This window comes from Mus musculus, chromosome 6 (assembly GCF_000001635.26).
Source record: "Mus musculus strain C57BL/6J chromosome 6, GRCm38.p6 C57BL/6J".
NCBI classification, from domain to species: Eukaryota; Metazoa; Chordata; class Mammalia; order Rodentia; family Muridae; genus Mus; species Mus musculus.
In genome coordinates this window covers 12,080,371-12,096,452 of record NC_000072.6, presented here as the reverse complement: position 1 = coordinate 12,096,452, position 16,082 = coordinate 12,080,371, and the positions used below count along the sequence as shown (strand labels likewise).

Sequence of the window (16,082 nt, the reverse complement as noted above, 5' to 3'; positions counted from 1 at the left end):
CATGCTCTTGCCTTCATGATAATGGACTGAACCTCTGAACCTGTAAGCCAGCCCCAGTTAAATGTCATCCTTATAAGAGTTGCCTTGGTCATAGTTTCTGTTCACAGCAGTAAAACCCTAAGACATCATCTAAATCCTAAATAATCAGTTCCACTAACTAGGGTTCAACTATTCAAATATATCAGATATTGAGGTCATTCTTATTCAAACCACAGTACGATGTAAATGAGTGATGAAACTCATACGCAACACTATGAAGTAAAAGGAAAATTAAGTCCTTGCAAAGATCCTTCTATAAATATTTATAACAACCTTAACTATAGTCCCTAAAAACTGGTGGAATGGCTTGAATGAGAAATGCCTTGGACATTTCACTATTTGGCCCTAGTTGGTGTTGTTGCTTTGAGAGCTTTAAGTGGCACATTCTTGCTGAAGAAAGTATGTCATTGGGGGTAGGATTTTGGAGTAAAAAGCCTCATCTTCTATTTTGCCCCACCCCTCTGTTTTGTGCTTTCAGTTTGAGATATGATCTCTCAACTTCCGGTTCCTGTTTCTTGTCTCTGTCCCTCCCTTATGGACTCCTATTCCTCTGCTTGTGGTGTTTCATCAAAGCAGCAAAAAGCATCTAACACAACTGGAAACCTCTCAGCATGTCTGGATTGAGGGGTGGAGAAGCAGCCATGGCATAACTGGAGAGCTAAAAGTTCACTCATCAGGAGAAAGGAATGAATACTAACATATACAACAGCACAGATGATCTAAGTGGAGGAAGCCACGCTTAGCTGCTATATGTCATGGTTTCACCTACACCACCTTGTGGGAAGCATGTGTTTAGTAGTTGTCAGAGGTTGTGATTTGGAGGAGACCCTGATAGTTAACGAGGCAGAAACTACAGAATTGTAGGGTGGGATCAGCGAACTTACTATCTAGCTTACTTCTGCTGATGTTACCTGAATGTATGTTTTCTTAAACACGCGTTAGTAGTGTGAATCCTAAATTGTATACATTATGATTTTCAGGAATGAAACATAATGAAGAAGGCTTCTGGATTGGGTGATAATCAGACGTGGGTAATGATGAGGTTAGTAGGAAACATGTCTGAGCAGCAGACAGCTCTCAAAAACAAAACAAAAGAATAAGCAAACAAACAACAAGACAGACAATTTCCCCCTCCACAACCGCAGTATGAGACAGCAGAAACACACACGAGTGGACTTAATACCTCCAGATGCTGGGATCTTTCCTTGCTGAGTAGCCATTTTTTTTTTTTTTTTTGGTATGTGTTCTAGCCTTTGTCTGGAGGTGTTTTCCAGTGTTTACTGTGAATATAGTCTCTATTGCCATTCATGTGGCTTTTCACACGGAGCTGAAAACTTGATGATCCGTGTTCCACGCACTTGACGTGGTGGATTTCCTGCAATGCAAATCTGATGAGGTTATACCCTTGATTAAAATTCCTCACAGGTTCCTTATTGCCTTCAGCAGTGCTCCTGTACTGTGACTGCACATCAGAATGGCCAGGAGCACTTCATGAGGTGTGTGGTGCTTAGCCCACCTCCAGACATTCTGACTCAATTAACACAGAGCCAGAGTATTAGTGCTTTAAATACTTCCCATATGGTTTGTTTCTTGGGGGCTTGTTTTTCAATAACATTATTAAAATATAATTCACATATTTCACAATTTATCCACTTAAAGTATATATTTCAGTGCTCCCTTCTATATCCTATGATTAAAAGTTTTAAATTATGGTATACTTTGTAACCTAAAACATGCTGTTTTGACCACTTAATGTATCCATTTCCGCAATATTAGTGACATTCACAGTGCTGTACAGCGATATTAATGACATTCACAGTGCTGTACAGCCATCTCAGCCATTTCTTAAGATTCTTGTGCTTTAACTACTTATCCAGTTCTAAGGAACTAAATGCAAAGTCCTTAACAAAACCGGAAGCTTTTCCCACCAAGGTCTCATATCTTGCCAGGCAATGAATGCTCTGAGCACTTTCTGTCTGGCATTTTCTTGGACTCAGAGAAACTAAATTACCTTTAGTCTTTGCAGACTTTGCCTTTATCTCTTGTCAGTTTGTTTCTTTGAAACATGACTCACACTAACTACTCCTTCTGTTAAAAAACATAAAACACGTGCCTTCAAAGCCAGGCTCAAGGGTTATTTTTTGAGATTCTTGTCCTGAAACCTAAGCTTATTTAGATTTCCCACTCTCCTCTGTAGCCTCTTCTATCACCATTTAGAACATTCATTACGACTTTCGCTTTCTTGATATGCCTGCACCCAGACTAGACTGAGAACCAAGGCAGCACATCACACCGAGTGTAGCTCAGAGCAGAGGCTGTTTGATGAACAAATTAAGAAACCATTATTGATATTTGAGCAGAAGACTATAACTGTGAATGGTATAATTGGGTGAGCAGTATTAAAGCCACAGTAGATATTCAGAATGAGCGTGGATTCACAAGATGATGTGTTACTAAATGAAGGACAACTGGCAGATCTTAAGAAAGTTATGGTGTGTGTGTGTGTGTGTGTGTGTGTGTGTGTGTGTGTGTGTGTGTGTGTGTGTGTGTGATTGAGGCTTTGAGAGAGCTTGGTTACTACTTCTCCAAACTTTAGGAACTGTAGACATAGAGACAACTCCAAGTAAAAACTTAAACGTCCATACCTTCCCAGACCGAACTTGAAATGGACTTCGTATATCTTGGTGACTTAGTAGCACTGATTAGCTCGGCTGGGTTTATAGTTCAGGTTGTGAAGTTGCAGAGAGTAAAGCACATAGTTAGACAAAGCAGTGAGTACAGGAGGTACAGCGAGAATGAATGCTGATAGGAAGGGCCAGAGAGGACAGGAAGGAAGTCTTTTCCTTAGTTGCATGAAGCAGCAGGAGCTTTAAAGTGCTTGAGGAAGTTCCTGTCTTACAGGAAAAGAAACAGAGATTGACGGAATTATGAAAGAAATACAGATCCATGTATATTGTTGTTAGAGATACAAAAAAGATGTATTTTCTGCTGAGATTTAGAAGGAAGATCATGAAACACATACAACTAAAGCCAAGCAGGCTGATAGAGAGACACAATTCCAGCACTTGGAAGGCTGAAACAAAAATATCATGAGATGAAATCCAACATGTGCTATATAGTGAGATCCTGTCTCAAAAAGCATAGAAACAAATAATGGAATTAATATATGAGCCAGTCATATCACTTCTAGCTGTGTACCTAAATAGTGGGAAACAGGAGGAGACATGAGCTAATGTATGTATGCCTTTTGCAGAATTACAGCTGCAATAAGAGGTATGTATTCATCAGCATTCTCTGGACAAGCAATAGAACCAATAGAATGTGTGAGAAAATCTATCAACCTTCACAAGATTGAACTAAATATCCATTGATAGATGAATAAAGAAAATGTGGTATGTCAACAATGGAATTATCCATATTTATAGAATAAGCGAACCCTTTCACATGATGTACCTTGAGAAAAGTATATTTAGTGAAATAAACCACTCACAGAAAGACTAAGTCTGCATTATTCATTTATGTGAGATATAGAAAGGTCAAAATTTAGTTATTAGGCTGTATTGTTAGGGGCTTTTTAGGAATGGTGGGATAGAATGAACTTGTAGAAAGGGTTAAAAGGAAATGATACAGCAGAAAGACTAAGTCATAGTGTGGTGAGTAGAGGGTAGATAGAAGAGGGAGTAGGAGAAGAGATTAATAAGACCTTTGGGAAAGATTTAGGAAACCTACTTAGAAAACAAATAAATGTTTGTACACACACACACACACACACACACACACACACACACACAGTGGGTTTACGCCATTACAGAGCAACAAAGAGAAGTTGCTCGTGAATGAGGTCCCAAATAACCACAAACATTATAGGCTAGTCACATTGCTCTTGGTTTTCTCCCCAGATCTTGATGGTGGGACCATATTGCCAAAACCACCACATACTTGAATAATAGAATATGGAAAAACAATTAAGCTAGCACTGATTTGAAAGCTTCATTCCCACTGGCTAGTTTTTATGGTGCCAATATGTGCTAATCACACTACCAGAGGAGAAAAGTGATACCTAGATGTGAACCCTGGAAGGTATAGTGATTGGTCTGGCAAGAAGACATGCTCAGTGGTGTAATAATAGCACAAACATCTTGGGAGTCATTAACCATTTTCTGATTGGATTTAAGTCCTATTTCCCAAGATGACACCAATATCTGTTGGGAGCTATTAAGGCAACGCTATTGTCCTAATCTCTGAATTGGGCCTCTCCCCCCACCCCCCAGAGAAGAAAAGGGGGTCAAAAGCAGGCCACCGGATGCACCACTCTGAGAAAGTCAGCTCCGGATGTCCTGACCTCAAGATGTACCCTGATACCACCAAGTTCCTGCTTCCCCTTGTAGTCGCCAAAAGAAAATTTCCGCTGCCCCATCCCTCCTGCTGAGAAGTACTTCCTCTCTTTCAGCTGCCCCATCCCTCCTGCTGAGGTGCATTTCCTCTGCCCCATTCCTCCTGCTGAAAGGCACTTCCCCTTTTTTCTTGTGCATTTAAACCGTGGGCCTGACTAATACATTTGGGGCTTTGATGCATTCCAGAACGGTTTCCGTATCGTTATTCGCACAAGGCCCTCGTCTCTCTCTACCCCCCCATTTGGTTATTAGGAGGAGGTCCCCTCGAGACCCTCGAATAACTGGACCTGCTGGACAGGTCAAATATCTGGAACCACTATCAGGCCAAAAAACTTTAGCTAGACAAGTGATAGCCTTAAGGGAACACTTAGAGCTTTTAATCTGATAAATGGACACAGTAAGGAACTAACTTATGCCTCATGACCTACTGTGATACCCATAGGTCAACATTTCAATCCCTATTTGAGAAGCATCTTTTGCAGTTCCTCCTCCTCCCAAGGCCTAGAGACTATGCATAAGATGAGGCAGAAAGCATGTAAGAGCTCAAGTACACGGTGTGTGAATACAAGGTGACAGCATCTTCTGGATAGTTCATGGCTGCTGTACACAGAGACGTCACATCATGAACTCACAGAAGTGAAAGCATGCACAAGACCTGTGCACACCTCAGGTAGATCAAATCCCAGCATAAAGCTAGAAATTGGGCATGAAATGCCACCCATTATTACCTTGGAATAATTGGCAATTATTAGGTTCTAGAATAGGGAAGAGCGATTTCTTTGAGAGTGTAGCCTTTGGTATGTGGTCTATGATCCAGTGGAAGCCCACAGATGTAAGAAGAATATTTGGGCAGCACCAAAGTGATCTTTGTGTGTTTGTAGATATGAAAAAGCAGAAAGTGATCAAACATGTTCTATGAAACTCTCAACTGAAAAATAATATAAAGATACATGAGGTGCCGAAGCTCTTAGAGGACAGAATCATGGTGTTGAAGGATTGTTTTGTTCAACAGTAAATAAAGATCCAGTTTGTCTGACGATGGAGTGATACAGAACCATCATACAACAATATGCAAAACTGGAATTTTGAGTATCAGGCAAGACTACTGTTCTCCCTCAGGAGCTAGGATGTAGGAACAAAGGAGAAATGTGTCTAAAGACCCTGAAAACCAACATTGTACCAGGAGAGTTCCATAAACCATTCCTGACTTTTAGAATTAGATTCAATAAAATAATAAAATCCAAATTAATGCAGGCCAATAAGAGAGCCTCAAAAGAAAGTATTCCCCAGGAGAAAGTATCATAACCCCAAACAGATGTTCCTTTTGTCCTTTTGTTAATTTAATTTTAGCAACAAAATAACATTTTGAAGGCATTAGTGTTATCCCTTCTTAGCGTAATTACAAAGCTAGTTCAGTTCAACAATACTCTGGAGGCTGAAATATATTCATGATTTATAGCTCTGACTAGTTCTATATTTCTGCTTAAGGTAAAAAAAAATACAAATATGGACCTGGAGTCTAGATATTTATGCTTTACATATAATCACCTTTAAGAATCAAAACAAATATCTTCTTACATCTCTTTAAAGAATGAAATGATATCAATAATTGCTTAGTCTCACTCCAGAGTACCCAAGAATTTATCGTACTCTTTCTTGTCTCATTTGTGTCTGAGAGTGTCATAACAGTAAATGGTAGAGGGAATAATAAAATTACAGATAAAACGTCTTAGACACTAAACAAATTTAAGAACACTGCTTACAGAACTGATTTTCTTAATCACAGAATTTCACTGCCTAATAAAAAAGAGCACTACCATTTCCAAATAATAGGTTTCTTCCTGCAGAGCTCTTTATTCCTTATGTGAGGCAGATGGCAGGTTCCTGTAGAGGTGGCTGCCTTTCTGATACATTAGGTCTCACTTAACAGCTCCTTTGCTCATTGTCCTGAGGTCTGAGCGTCCTGAAGAAGTTAATCCATCCTTAAAAGCAATGGAAATCTCACATCTCCTTTGGATCAGGCTCTGCCCCAAATAGCAAGAGTCAGAATTGCCAAGCTACCTTTTCAGCTCACCACGTGTCAATAATGAAAGCCACCATATGCATGCTTATAAGGGCACCTGATCTGATCCAATTATCTATTGTTTCTAGAAGCTGTCTCTTCTGCTAATCTGTGCTTGAACACCATGAATATGAATGAAAATGGTGGTTTTATTTCACTCCACTGACAGTGGCGGTGAAAGTAGGGGCTTATTCTCTAGTGTGAGCTATTTAGCATGCTGCAGGTGTAAATGGAAGATGTAAAAGTGACAAAAGCAACCTTGTAAACATTAATGTGATGTTGGCTGTGATATTATGAGCCTAATGACATCTTCTGCACACGAGAACACATAGGTGTCATGCTGAGAAACCAATGGTCTAACTCTCATCTTGACTGCAGGCAAAATATATCTCATCAGAGCTATAAATTTCATGAGTGTGCTCCCAAATTTAAAGCCCTTAAGGAGAATGGGTTTCATGGCTCAGTAGTTTTAAAGGGCTGATCTTATTTGGCTTTGTAACTAGGAAATTAGGAGTTTTCTAAAAACAAATCAGAATTATACCATAGCTACTTGAGCTTTCATACTGTTGCTTTAAGTGCTTGACTTCCTTTGCAGATATCAAAGTCACGGATTCCACATTGCATTCACAATGGGACAACATTTATTACCTGCTATGATTGCTCAGTAGTCTGAAATGGAGAAGAAATTTGCTCATTCATGGCTTTGTAAAAAAATGTAATGGAAAATGGAATAGTTTTCTAATCAACTTTTGCAAGTTCGAGTGAACCTTATTTAGTTTGGTATCAGGAGGAAGTTGCTTTAGTCCCAAGCAGTATCAGAACTCAATCAAGAGAAACCTGTACAGGCCTTAGGAACCACAGGCTCTGGAGAAATGTCAAATAAAATTAGTTTGTTGCTTGTTTCAGCAGGTTTTGCAGTATTTTTCTGGTAACCATGTAAAACTTTTGTAAGAGAGAGTGTCCTTTGTATGAGTTGTTCATATCCAATTAAAAAAACCATTGTAGGCAGGAAAGCAGGTACATTCAAAGTTCTTGCTTAGAAGAAAACGATTAATGATTGTCTTGCAAAAGAATATATTGCAATATATAGCAGAAGATGGCCTAGTTGGTCATCAATGGGAGGAGAGGCCCTTGGTCCTGTGAAAGTTCTATGCCCCAGTATAGGGGAATGCCAGGGCTAGGAAGCAGGAGTGGGTGGGTTGGTGAGCAGGGGCAGGGGGAGGGGAGAGGGGTTTTCAGATGGGAAACTACAAAAAGGGATAACATTTGAAATGTAATTAAAGAAAATATCTAATAGAAAAAAAGAAAAAAATGAAAAAGAATATAATGCAAAATGAATATTAACATTCAAATAATAATTTTATTAGTTTTCTAACGGTATTAAAGGAGCAGAACTTCTGATCCCGCTCCCATTTCATCTGGGTGCTCAGAAAGTTACCAAGGGAAGTCACTGCCCTCTGGAGTGGAAATCAGACTCAAGGCAAGCCACACACATTCCAATATCAAGCAACAGGGTACACATATCTGCTCTCCCCTCACAAACTTTCCAAACCCAAGGAAAATGGATAGCATTCACTGAAACACACAGCCATACTTGAATTAAAAAAAATTAGAATATGGGACCATTAAAAAAGCTGTGAGTCTATTAATCATTTTCAAATAAGCGACATCACTTTTTAAATGTTAAAATTTGTAGTTCTTTTGTGTATTGTTTAGATTTCTATGTAACATTTCATAGTAGCTTTGTAGTAATTATTTTTTACACTGTTGTTACAGTTATAAGAATTAGACCCTAACTATGAATCACATTACATGCTGAAAGGAATAACCCGTTTGAAGTGTGACTTCTAGCTGAATAGGGACAATAATTGGCTCTAGAATGTGGTCATTATGAAGAAGATGGTTACAAATTCTGTACAAATCTTGGAGTGAACATGTTTTCATCCCCTCATACTAAGGGTTTGGCTAACTTTATGAAAGATCCTTTAATTGTTTGAAATGATGTAGTATTTTATGTCTCTACCAATAGTATATGAAAACTTCAGGGTTTTTCTATATCTTTTTAAGATTTATTTTTAGACTTAGAATTACAGTTCAAGACCACTGCTCAAGAGCATGTAAATACAAATTTTCTAGTGGTCACAGTTAAAAAAAATTAAAATTTAATTAAATCTATTCAAAGAAGCATTTCAACACAAAATTTGAACACAAATTATTGTGATATTGTTATTACTTTCAGTATAGTTCCAAAATTTGGTACCACATCTTAAAGTGAAGTAGCGCTAGTTCAACCATTCAATAGGTACATGTGGTCATCTGGGTAACAGCCACTCCTATGCAGAGCTTGGTGGATATATAGCTGTAACTTGTTTTAATTAGCTGTTTTATAATCACTAATAATGTTTTGTGTGCTTTTTGACTATTTGTATTTCTACTATTTTACATTTGTTTAAATGTCAGTCACCAGATGGACAGACTGTGATATATTCACACATGAGGACATATTTTTCAGTAAGTAAGAATAAACAGACCATTTCAAAATCACTCTGCTGAGTAAAGGCAGTGAGGCAAAAATTACATATCTTGTGTTTCCACTGTGTGGAATTTTACATCAGGCAAACTTCAACAAGAAGGTAGGGTTACTGAAGATCTTTCCCTTTGCCTTACAGAAGCTTTTCAGTTTCATGAGTCCCGTTTGTCTATGGTTGATCTTAGAGCCTGAGCCACTGGTGTTCTGTTCAGGAAGTTTTCTCCTGTGCCAATGAACTGTATGTTGAGGTCCCTGATCCACTTGACTTGAGCATTGTACAAGGTGATAAACAAACAAACAAACAAACAAACAAACAAACAAACAAGATAAATCAGGGAATATAACAAGGCTGTGCGACTTCAAAACTACAAGAAAGGACAATTTGAGTGGAAATGCTCTGTAGATTGGAACTGAGGTCACATGATGTAATGGCTAATTCCAGTGATATGGCAGGGTCTGGAGTCAATAGGAAGACACATGTCTGGGCTCTTCTGTGATGGCATTTCCAGAAGAGACTAACTAAAATGTCTTCCTCAGAGGTAGCAACTTCCAGTGGAAAGCTCCTGAATAGAGATATGAGAGGAAGAAGCGATTGCTCCTCCCTGAGTGAGCCCATTGCTGCTGTGGATGTGCTCTACTGGCTCAGACTCCAGTCTCTTGGGCCTCCCAATGATGACTGAATACCAGCAGCTTTCCAGGAATCTTCCAGGTTCCCACCATTGCTTTGGAACTGCTGAGATATTCAGCTTCAAGGGCCAAGCAGCTACTGGCTTGTTTTTCCAACCAGCTGTTTTCTGACTACCTAGTCCCCACTGTATAGGCCAATCTATAAAATCTCCCCATCTTTAGCTCTGTGGAGAATCCTGTGTAATACACATAGATGTGCTCATGTTCCCAGATTTATACATTTGAATGGGTGTTTAGTATAAATGAATTCAGTGAAATTTATTAGCGGTAAGGACAATACCCAAGAGTAGCATCTATTGTCATTCCCCACTGAAGACCTTGTGACAGAAAACTGCATGGCTAACATATAGGGTCTTATTAAAGTTTTGTTCAATGGATTTAAGAACTTGTATCTAGCAACTTCCATTTGCCAGCTAGCTGTGTGGTGTAACATCCCTGCTTACTTCTGATATTTATAGCCTAGACCTAAGGAATGAGTGTAGTCTAAACACAGTTAAGAAAAAAAAATGCTATTCCTGTTTGTGATAGAGACAGACTAATAAAAGGATGTTTTATTTCCAAATTCTTGGAGGTTATGAAGAAATATAACTCCGAAGCTAACAATAACACAGTTTGTTTCTAGGAATTGTGGGCTAGGTTTTCATGCATCATGAAGTACAAAAGAAGCTGTGTTCTCCAGGCATTGGTAGTCTCAGGCTGCCTCAGCGCTGTGGTACTTAACACTGGGTAGGAAATGAGCTAAGTAACAGAACTAAAGAGATAACAAGAATAGGAAGGCTTCATTTTACAGTAGATAACCTGTAGAAATTAACTCATAGACCATATGCCAACTAACAACCTTTCTGAAGACTTTCTGTAAATATAAAGGATCTATAGAGCCACAGATACTGTTGTAATGATCCTTAACACAATCCAAATAAGTGAGGGAGAGAATGTGTTGTGGGAAAGAAAGTAAATCCTACTGTGTTTTGATCTAGAAATTATAATCATACTTAACTGAAAAAAAATAAACTTCTTGTGTTTTAACCAATGCAACCTCTGGTTATTTTGTTATGGCAGGCTGGTCTAGTATGTAATACAATCTATTGCATGATAATATATAGCATGCAAATAAAGTGATTAGTGATACAGTCACATAGTTATTTTGTGGCATTATGAGAGTTACATATGACACTGGGAAGAAGGCTCAGCACTTAACTTAAATTGCTGTACAGAGGATCCAAGTTTAGCTCCTAGCACCCATGTTGGACAGCACATAACTGTCTCTAGCTTCAGGCTTAGAGAATTTGATGCTTCTGGCCTCTGCAGTTATTGCATACAGGAACACAAGTCCCCGCATAGAACACACAGATAGACAGACAGACAGACAGACAGACAGACACACACACACACACACACAATTTCAAAACTAGGTAAATCTTAAAAAGAAGTTCCATATATTTTAACATAGAATACCCAAGTCTGGGCTTTAAGCATCAGATTTTTTTTCTGAAGGGAAATTTAAGGAGTTTTACTGTAACATTCACTATCCTAAAATAATGGGTAAATGTTGTTAAAAAGTTTTTTAACCTTTGTTTATTTATTTGGGTGTTTGTGTATATGTGCAAGTCAGGGGCCAACTTTCCCGTGTTAGTTCTCACCATTATGTGGATCCTAGGGATCAAATTAAGGCTGTCAAGCTTGATAGCAAACACCCTTTCTCACTGTACCATCTTGCTGGCGCACCGAAAACTTGTTTAAAGAGACATCATACAATTTTTGACTAAGAGTATCAGTTAAGTACAAGTACTGAATATGCGCATATAGTGGCTTTCACTGTGTCTCCCACACTAACAGCTCATTTCAGAAATGCAGGCAACAGTAGAGCAGATGGCAACATACAGAAATGGAATCAACCACTTGTCTTTAAAAAATGGACAAAGCTCTTCTGGGATGTCACAGACAAACAATAGGTTGTTTTTGTAGTTGGTTCATTACGAGCACCATTCTATCCTGGAGTATAAAGAATGACAGTTATGCCATTTCCTCTATTTCACTTAAACAAAAGCCGTAAAGTGAATAAAAGCTGCTCAGGAGAGATGGCTTCAAGATTAAGAGCATATACTGTTCTTGCAGAAGATAAAGGGTTTGATTCCTCACACCCACTTCACAACTGTTACTAGCTCTGCAGGTTCTGGCCTCTCTGGCTCCAAAGGCTCCTGCACTCTCACACACTTCTCCACATAAAGACACAGTTCATAATAATAAAAACAAATCTAAAAATAATAAAAACACTAAAATGTTAATGCAGAGAATCACGGGTGAAGTAGGATGAAAAGTATGGATCAAAAGAAGGATGATATTAGTGGCTATTATGTAAAGACTGAGATATTTAGGGGTAAGGTGCTTTGCATTTAAACTCTTGCTGCTAAATACAAAGTACACAGCTTTTGTTCATTTACTTCTCTTAAGGCTCACATTGCTCATTATTAGAACATGACAAGCAGCATCATAAACCTCATATTTATAGGCACCACTGTATGCATAACCCAGAACATGTAGTGTGGCTGCTAAGGTATGAAATAGCTATCATTACCGTTCAAAGTGACAGTCAAGCATAGTGGCACACAACTTTAATGTCAACACTCCAGACACAGGAGGATCTCTCTAACTTCAAGGCCAGCCTAGTATACATAAGTCCCAGAACAGCTAGGACTACACAGAGACCCTGATTCAAAATAAAAACAAAGGTGTAGCTCGGGGTGATCCTCCTGCCTCTGCCTCCTTCAGTAAAAGAACACACATGGTATGATAAGCCCCAAATTTCAGAATACCCAAGATTCAATTCACAGACAACATGAAGCCCAAGAAGAAGAAAGACCAAAGTATGGGTGCTTCAGTGCTTCTTAGAAGGTGGAATAAAATACTCACTGCAGGAAATATGGAGACAAAGTGTGGAGCTGAGACTGAAGGAATGACCGTCCAGAGACTGCCTCACCTGGGGATCCATCCCATATAGTCATCAAACCCAGACCCTATTGTGGATTCCAGGAAGTGCTTGCTGACAGGTGCCTGATATGGCTGTCTCCTGAGAGGCTCTGCCAGAGCCTGACAAATACAGAGGCAGATGCTCACAGTCAACCACTGAACTGAGCATGGGGTCCCAGATGGAGGAGTTGGAGAAGGGACTGAAGGAGCTAAGGGGGTTTTTAGCCCCATGGGTGGTGAGGAGCAACAGTGTCAACAAGTCAGACCCCCCCCAGAACTCCCGGGGACTGGACCACCAACCAAAGAGTACACATGGAGGGACCCATGGCTCTGGCTGCATATGTGGCAGAGGATGACCTTTTTGGACATCAGTGGGAGGAGTAGCCCTTGGGCCTGAGGCGGTTCGATGTCAATGTCCTAGTGTAGGGGAATGCCAGGGTGCAAAGGCAGGAGCAGGTGGGTGGGTGGGAGAGCACCCTCACAGAGGTAGGGAGAGGGGTGATGGAATAGGGGGTTTCTGAAGGGGAGACCTGGAAAGAGGAAAACATTTGAAATGTAAATAAAGAAAATATCCAATTAAAAAAAAAAAGAAAAAACAAACAAAAACAAAACAACCATTATCACCAAAAACCTGGTAATATACCAATCTGTGTAAATATGGGTTTTCTGAAATAGATCCACGTAGGAAAAAAATGTCTCAGTGATTTTGAAACTGCTTAGGGCAACCCCCCGTGCAGCTGAACTGCTTTCTCAGCCTTTGCTTTGGCCCAGTCCAGAGTTCACCCAGGGAGGGTGCTTTCTAAGTGTGAGCTCCTTTTCCGATTTCCAGTTAGCTTAGAAGCTACCCTTCAGTAAACTTCTTGTTTGCCCTACTTGCAGTTTTCTCTATTTCAGCCTACGGTATCAAGCTGCCAGCACATCCTACTGTCACACATTTAGTGAGCTTGTCAGATGCAAGTGATAAAAATACGACCCCAGGGAAAACATACTGATTCCATTCTAAAGGAGAGGATGTTGCATGTTGCAATCTCTTATAAGTTCCCTCAAAGTTCTAGCCCTTTTTTTTTTTAAAAGCAAATTTGACTTCAATAATCAAACAAAGACATCTGCCAGAACTATGGTTATACAAACTGCGACTAGATTCATGCATGCTGCTGGAGTTGGCAAATAACAGCTCAGAAGTCAGAAGCAGGGAGGATTCAATGGCTTTAACACACTAATAAACATGAGGGTCAGAAAGGGTTTGGAAATGTATAAGCAAAAGCAGGACACACAGAGAGACTGTTTTTGTTTTTAAATAGCTGAGAAAAGTTTGTATGGACAAATACATAGGTCCTTACTAACTATTTTTAAAAAGATTATGTGCGTGCATGAGTGCATGTGTATGCATGAGTGCATGTGTGTATAGGTGTCTACTGAGGCTGCAAGTCTTCCTGGATCCCCTGAGGCTGGCATTATAAGATTTAAATGCTAGAAGCCAAACTCCAGTCTTCTATAAGCGGTAAGCATTCTTAACCACTGAGTCATCTCTCTAGCCCCCTTACTGAAAATATTTTTATGGCTTAAAAATCATGGTACTATCTCTGCTACAAAGGACTGTCAAATTATTTTTCTTCCTTTCTGCAAATCTGGAGTATCATGTGAAGAGCGAACGCATCAGCATTTCCTGTGGCACTGGCTGGTTGTCAGTGTTTGCATGCCTGAGCATTTCCTGTTTTAATTATGTTGGTGGTCCCTGTTAGTTTTATTGTTAGTCTGACACTAACCTACATTCACCTGGCAGAGGGATCATTAACTAAGTAACTGCATAAACCACACAGGCATGTGGCTGTACCTGTGAGAGGTGTCTTGACTGACAGCGGAGGGCTCAGCCCATCTTTGGGTGGCACTCTTCCTAGGGAGCTGTGGCCAGGTTGTGTAAGAAAGCTAGGTCAGTATGAGCTAGTCAAGCTAGCCAGTTAGCTGTGTTTCTCCATGGCTTCCTGAGACCTGGAAGTGTAAGTTGAAGTGAATCTTTTGGTCCCCAAAGTTGCTTTTACTTATGGTGTTTACCATAGGAACAGGAAAGCAAATCAGAATACTGGGTTTCTTTATATTGGTAACTGGAACTCCAGTAAGTCCTTTTGGAAGATAACAAGTGACTATAGTAAAAAAGAATAAAAATAAAAATAAAATTGAATTACATATTCCCAGAGGTTTCTTTTAGGCCATACAGATACCAACAGAGGACAACAACAAAGCCCTTTTCTACTTAGGTCACAGGACAAAGAAAATCATGTTCTTGTATTTTTGACAATTTCTTTCTTTTAAAAAAACATTTGAGAGGCTGTTACGGTGGCCCACATCTCTTTCAGTCTGTGGACAACATGGTCTATATAGGTACCTTTAGGTCCACAAGAGTACACAGTGAAGCCCTGTCTCAAAAGAACAAAAACTGAAACAAAGTAAATCCCACTATCAACAACAAAGCCACATAAACAAAACAAAACAATAAAGAAACCAAAAGATATTCTGATGGTTTGGCCTTTAAGTCAAAGTTGAATTGTTTAAAAAAATATGAATTTCAAATACAAGCTCCTATTTCAAGGACTTTATTGAGAACAGTTTTGTAAATTAGATTTTACAATTAACATTTTATAAATCAGAAACGTTATCTGCTTGAGCCTAAGTTGTACACGCTTCAGAACACACTGGACAATCCTTTACTTCTTTGGAGTTTTCTGCTCCATGCTGAGCTCCTGAGATGCGTTTTTCTTTTCAGCTTCATTTTCATCTTCCTGCAAAATAAATTTTAGCAAACATTAAATCCTACACTTCTTACCAGCAAAACAATGTACTATCCTGATTCTAGAATAAGGAAAAGATTCTATATCTATAATTATAAAATTCTTACTGTTTAATTATATTACAGGGTATTTTCTTCTAAATGTTGATTAAGAGCAACCAATTTTTCAAGGTTTCAGAATTACTTTCTGAACACCTGCTACCGAACAGTGCTCTCTGTCGTAGGGGAACCAGATAGCCTTTACTTTGCTCTTTGATAAAAAACAATAAATTTAACTTGTAAGACACTTTATGTGCTCCAGCATGGCATTTTGGTCTCATCTAGCATACTTTCTTGACAGGTCTGTCAATTTTTCAATTACTTGTACCACCATATGTTATCTGAAGATCAGTCGGTTCTAAAATAGGAAACATGGGCCTGTCATGCTGTAGAACGTTTACAATCTTCTAGTTTCGATTCTAAGTGGTGGCCTCATAATTCACATCAGTTTCCCATGGCACATGGTGGATAATGAAGTGACATCATAATGCCTGCTACCAGAGGAATGAAATGTGCCTTGTGCTTAATATTAAATGCTGACCTTCAAAGCATAAATAATAAGCACCTGGAAAAATACTT

The 16,082-nt window shown here is 39.2% G+C and overlaps 1 protein-coding gene across 15 annotated transcripts in view; it reads right to left on the bottom strand.

Moving 5' to 3' along the window:
• Positions 1–16,082, bottom strand: part of Phf14 (PHD finger protein 14) — a 192,432-nt gene that overhangs the window by 3,704 nt on the left and 172,646 nt on the right. For 14 of the 15 annotated variants that reach the window (XR_003956264.1, XR_001785183.2, XR_003956260.1 and 11 more), the window contains one exon: positions 15,255–15,456. The exons of the other annotated variant lie outside the window; for it this stretch is intronic. Coding sequence is in view for 4 of the 14 variants with exons in the window: in XM_030255656.1 (XP_030111516.1) it covers positions 15,382–15,456 (75 nt within the window). In the remaining 10 variants the exon portion in view is untranslated. Of the gene's footprint in view, positions 1–15,254; positions 15,457–16,082 lie in introns of those variants that run through there. 15 annotated transcript variants of the gene reach the window in all.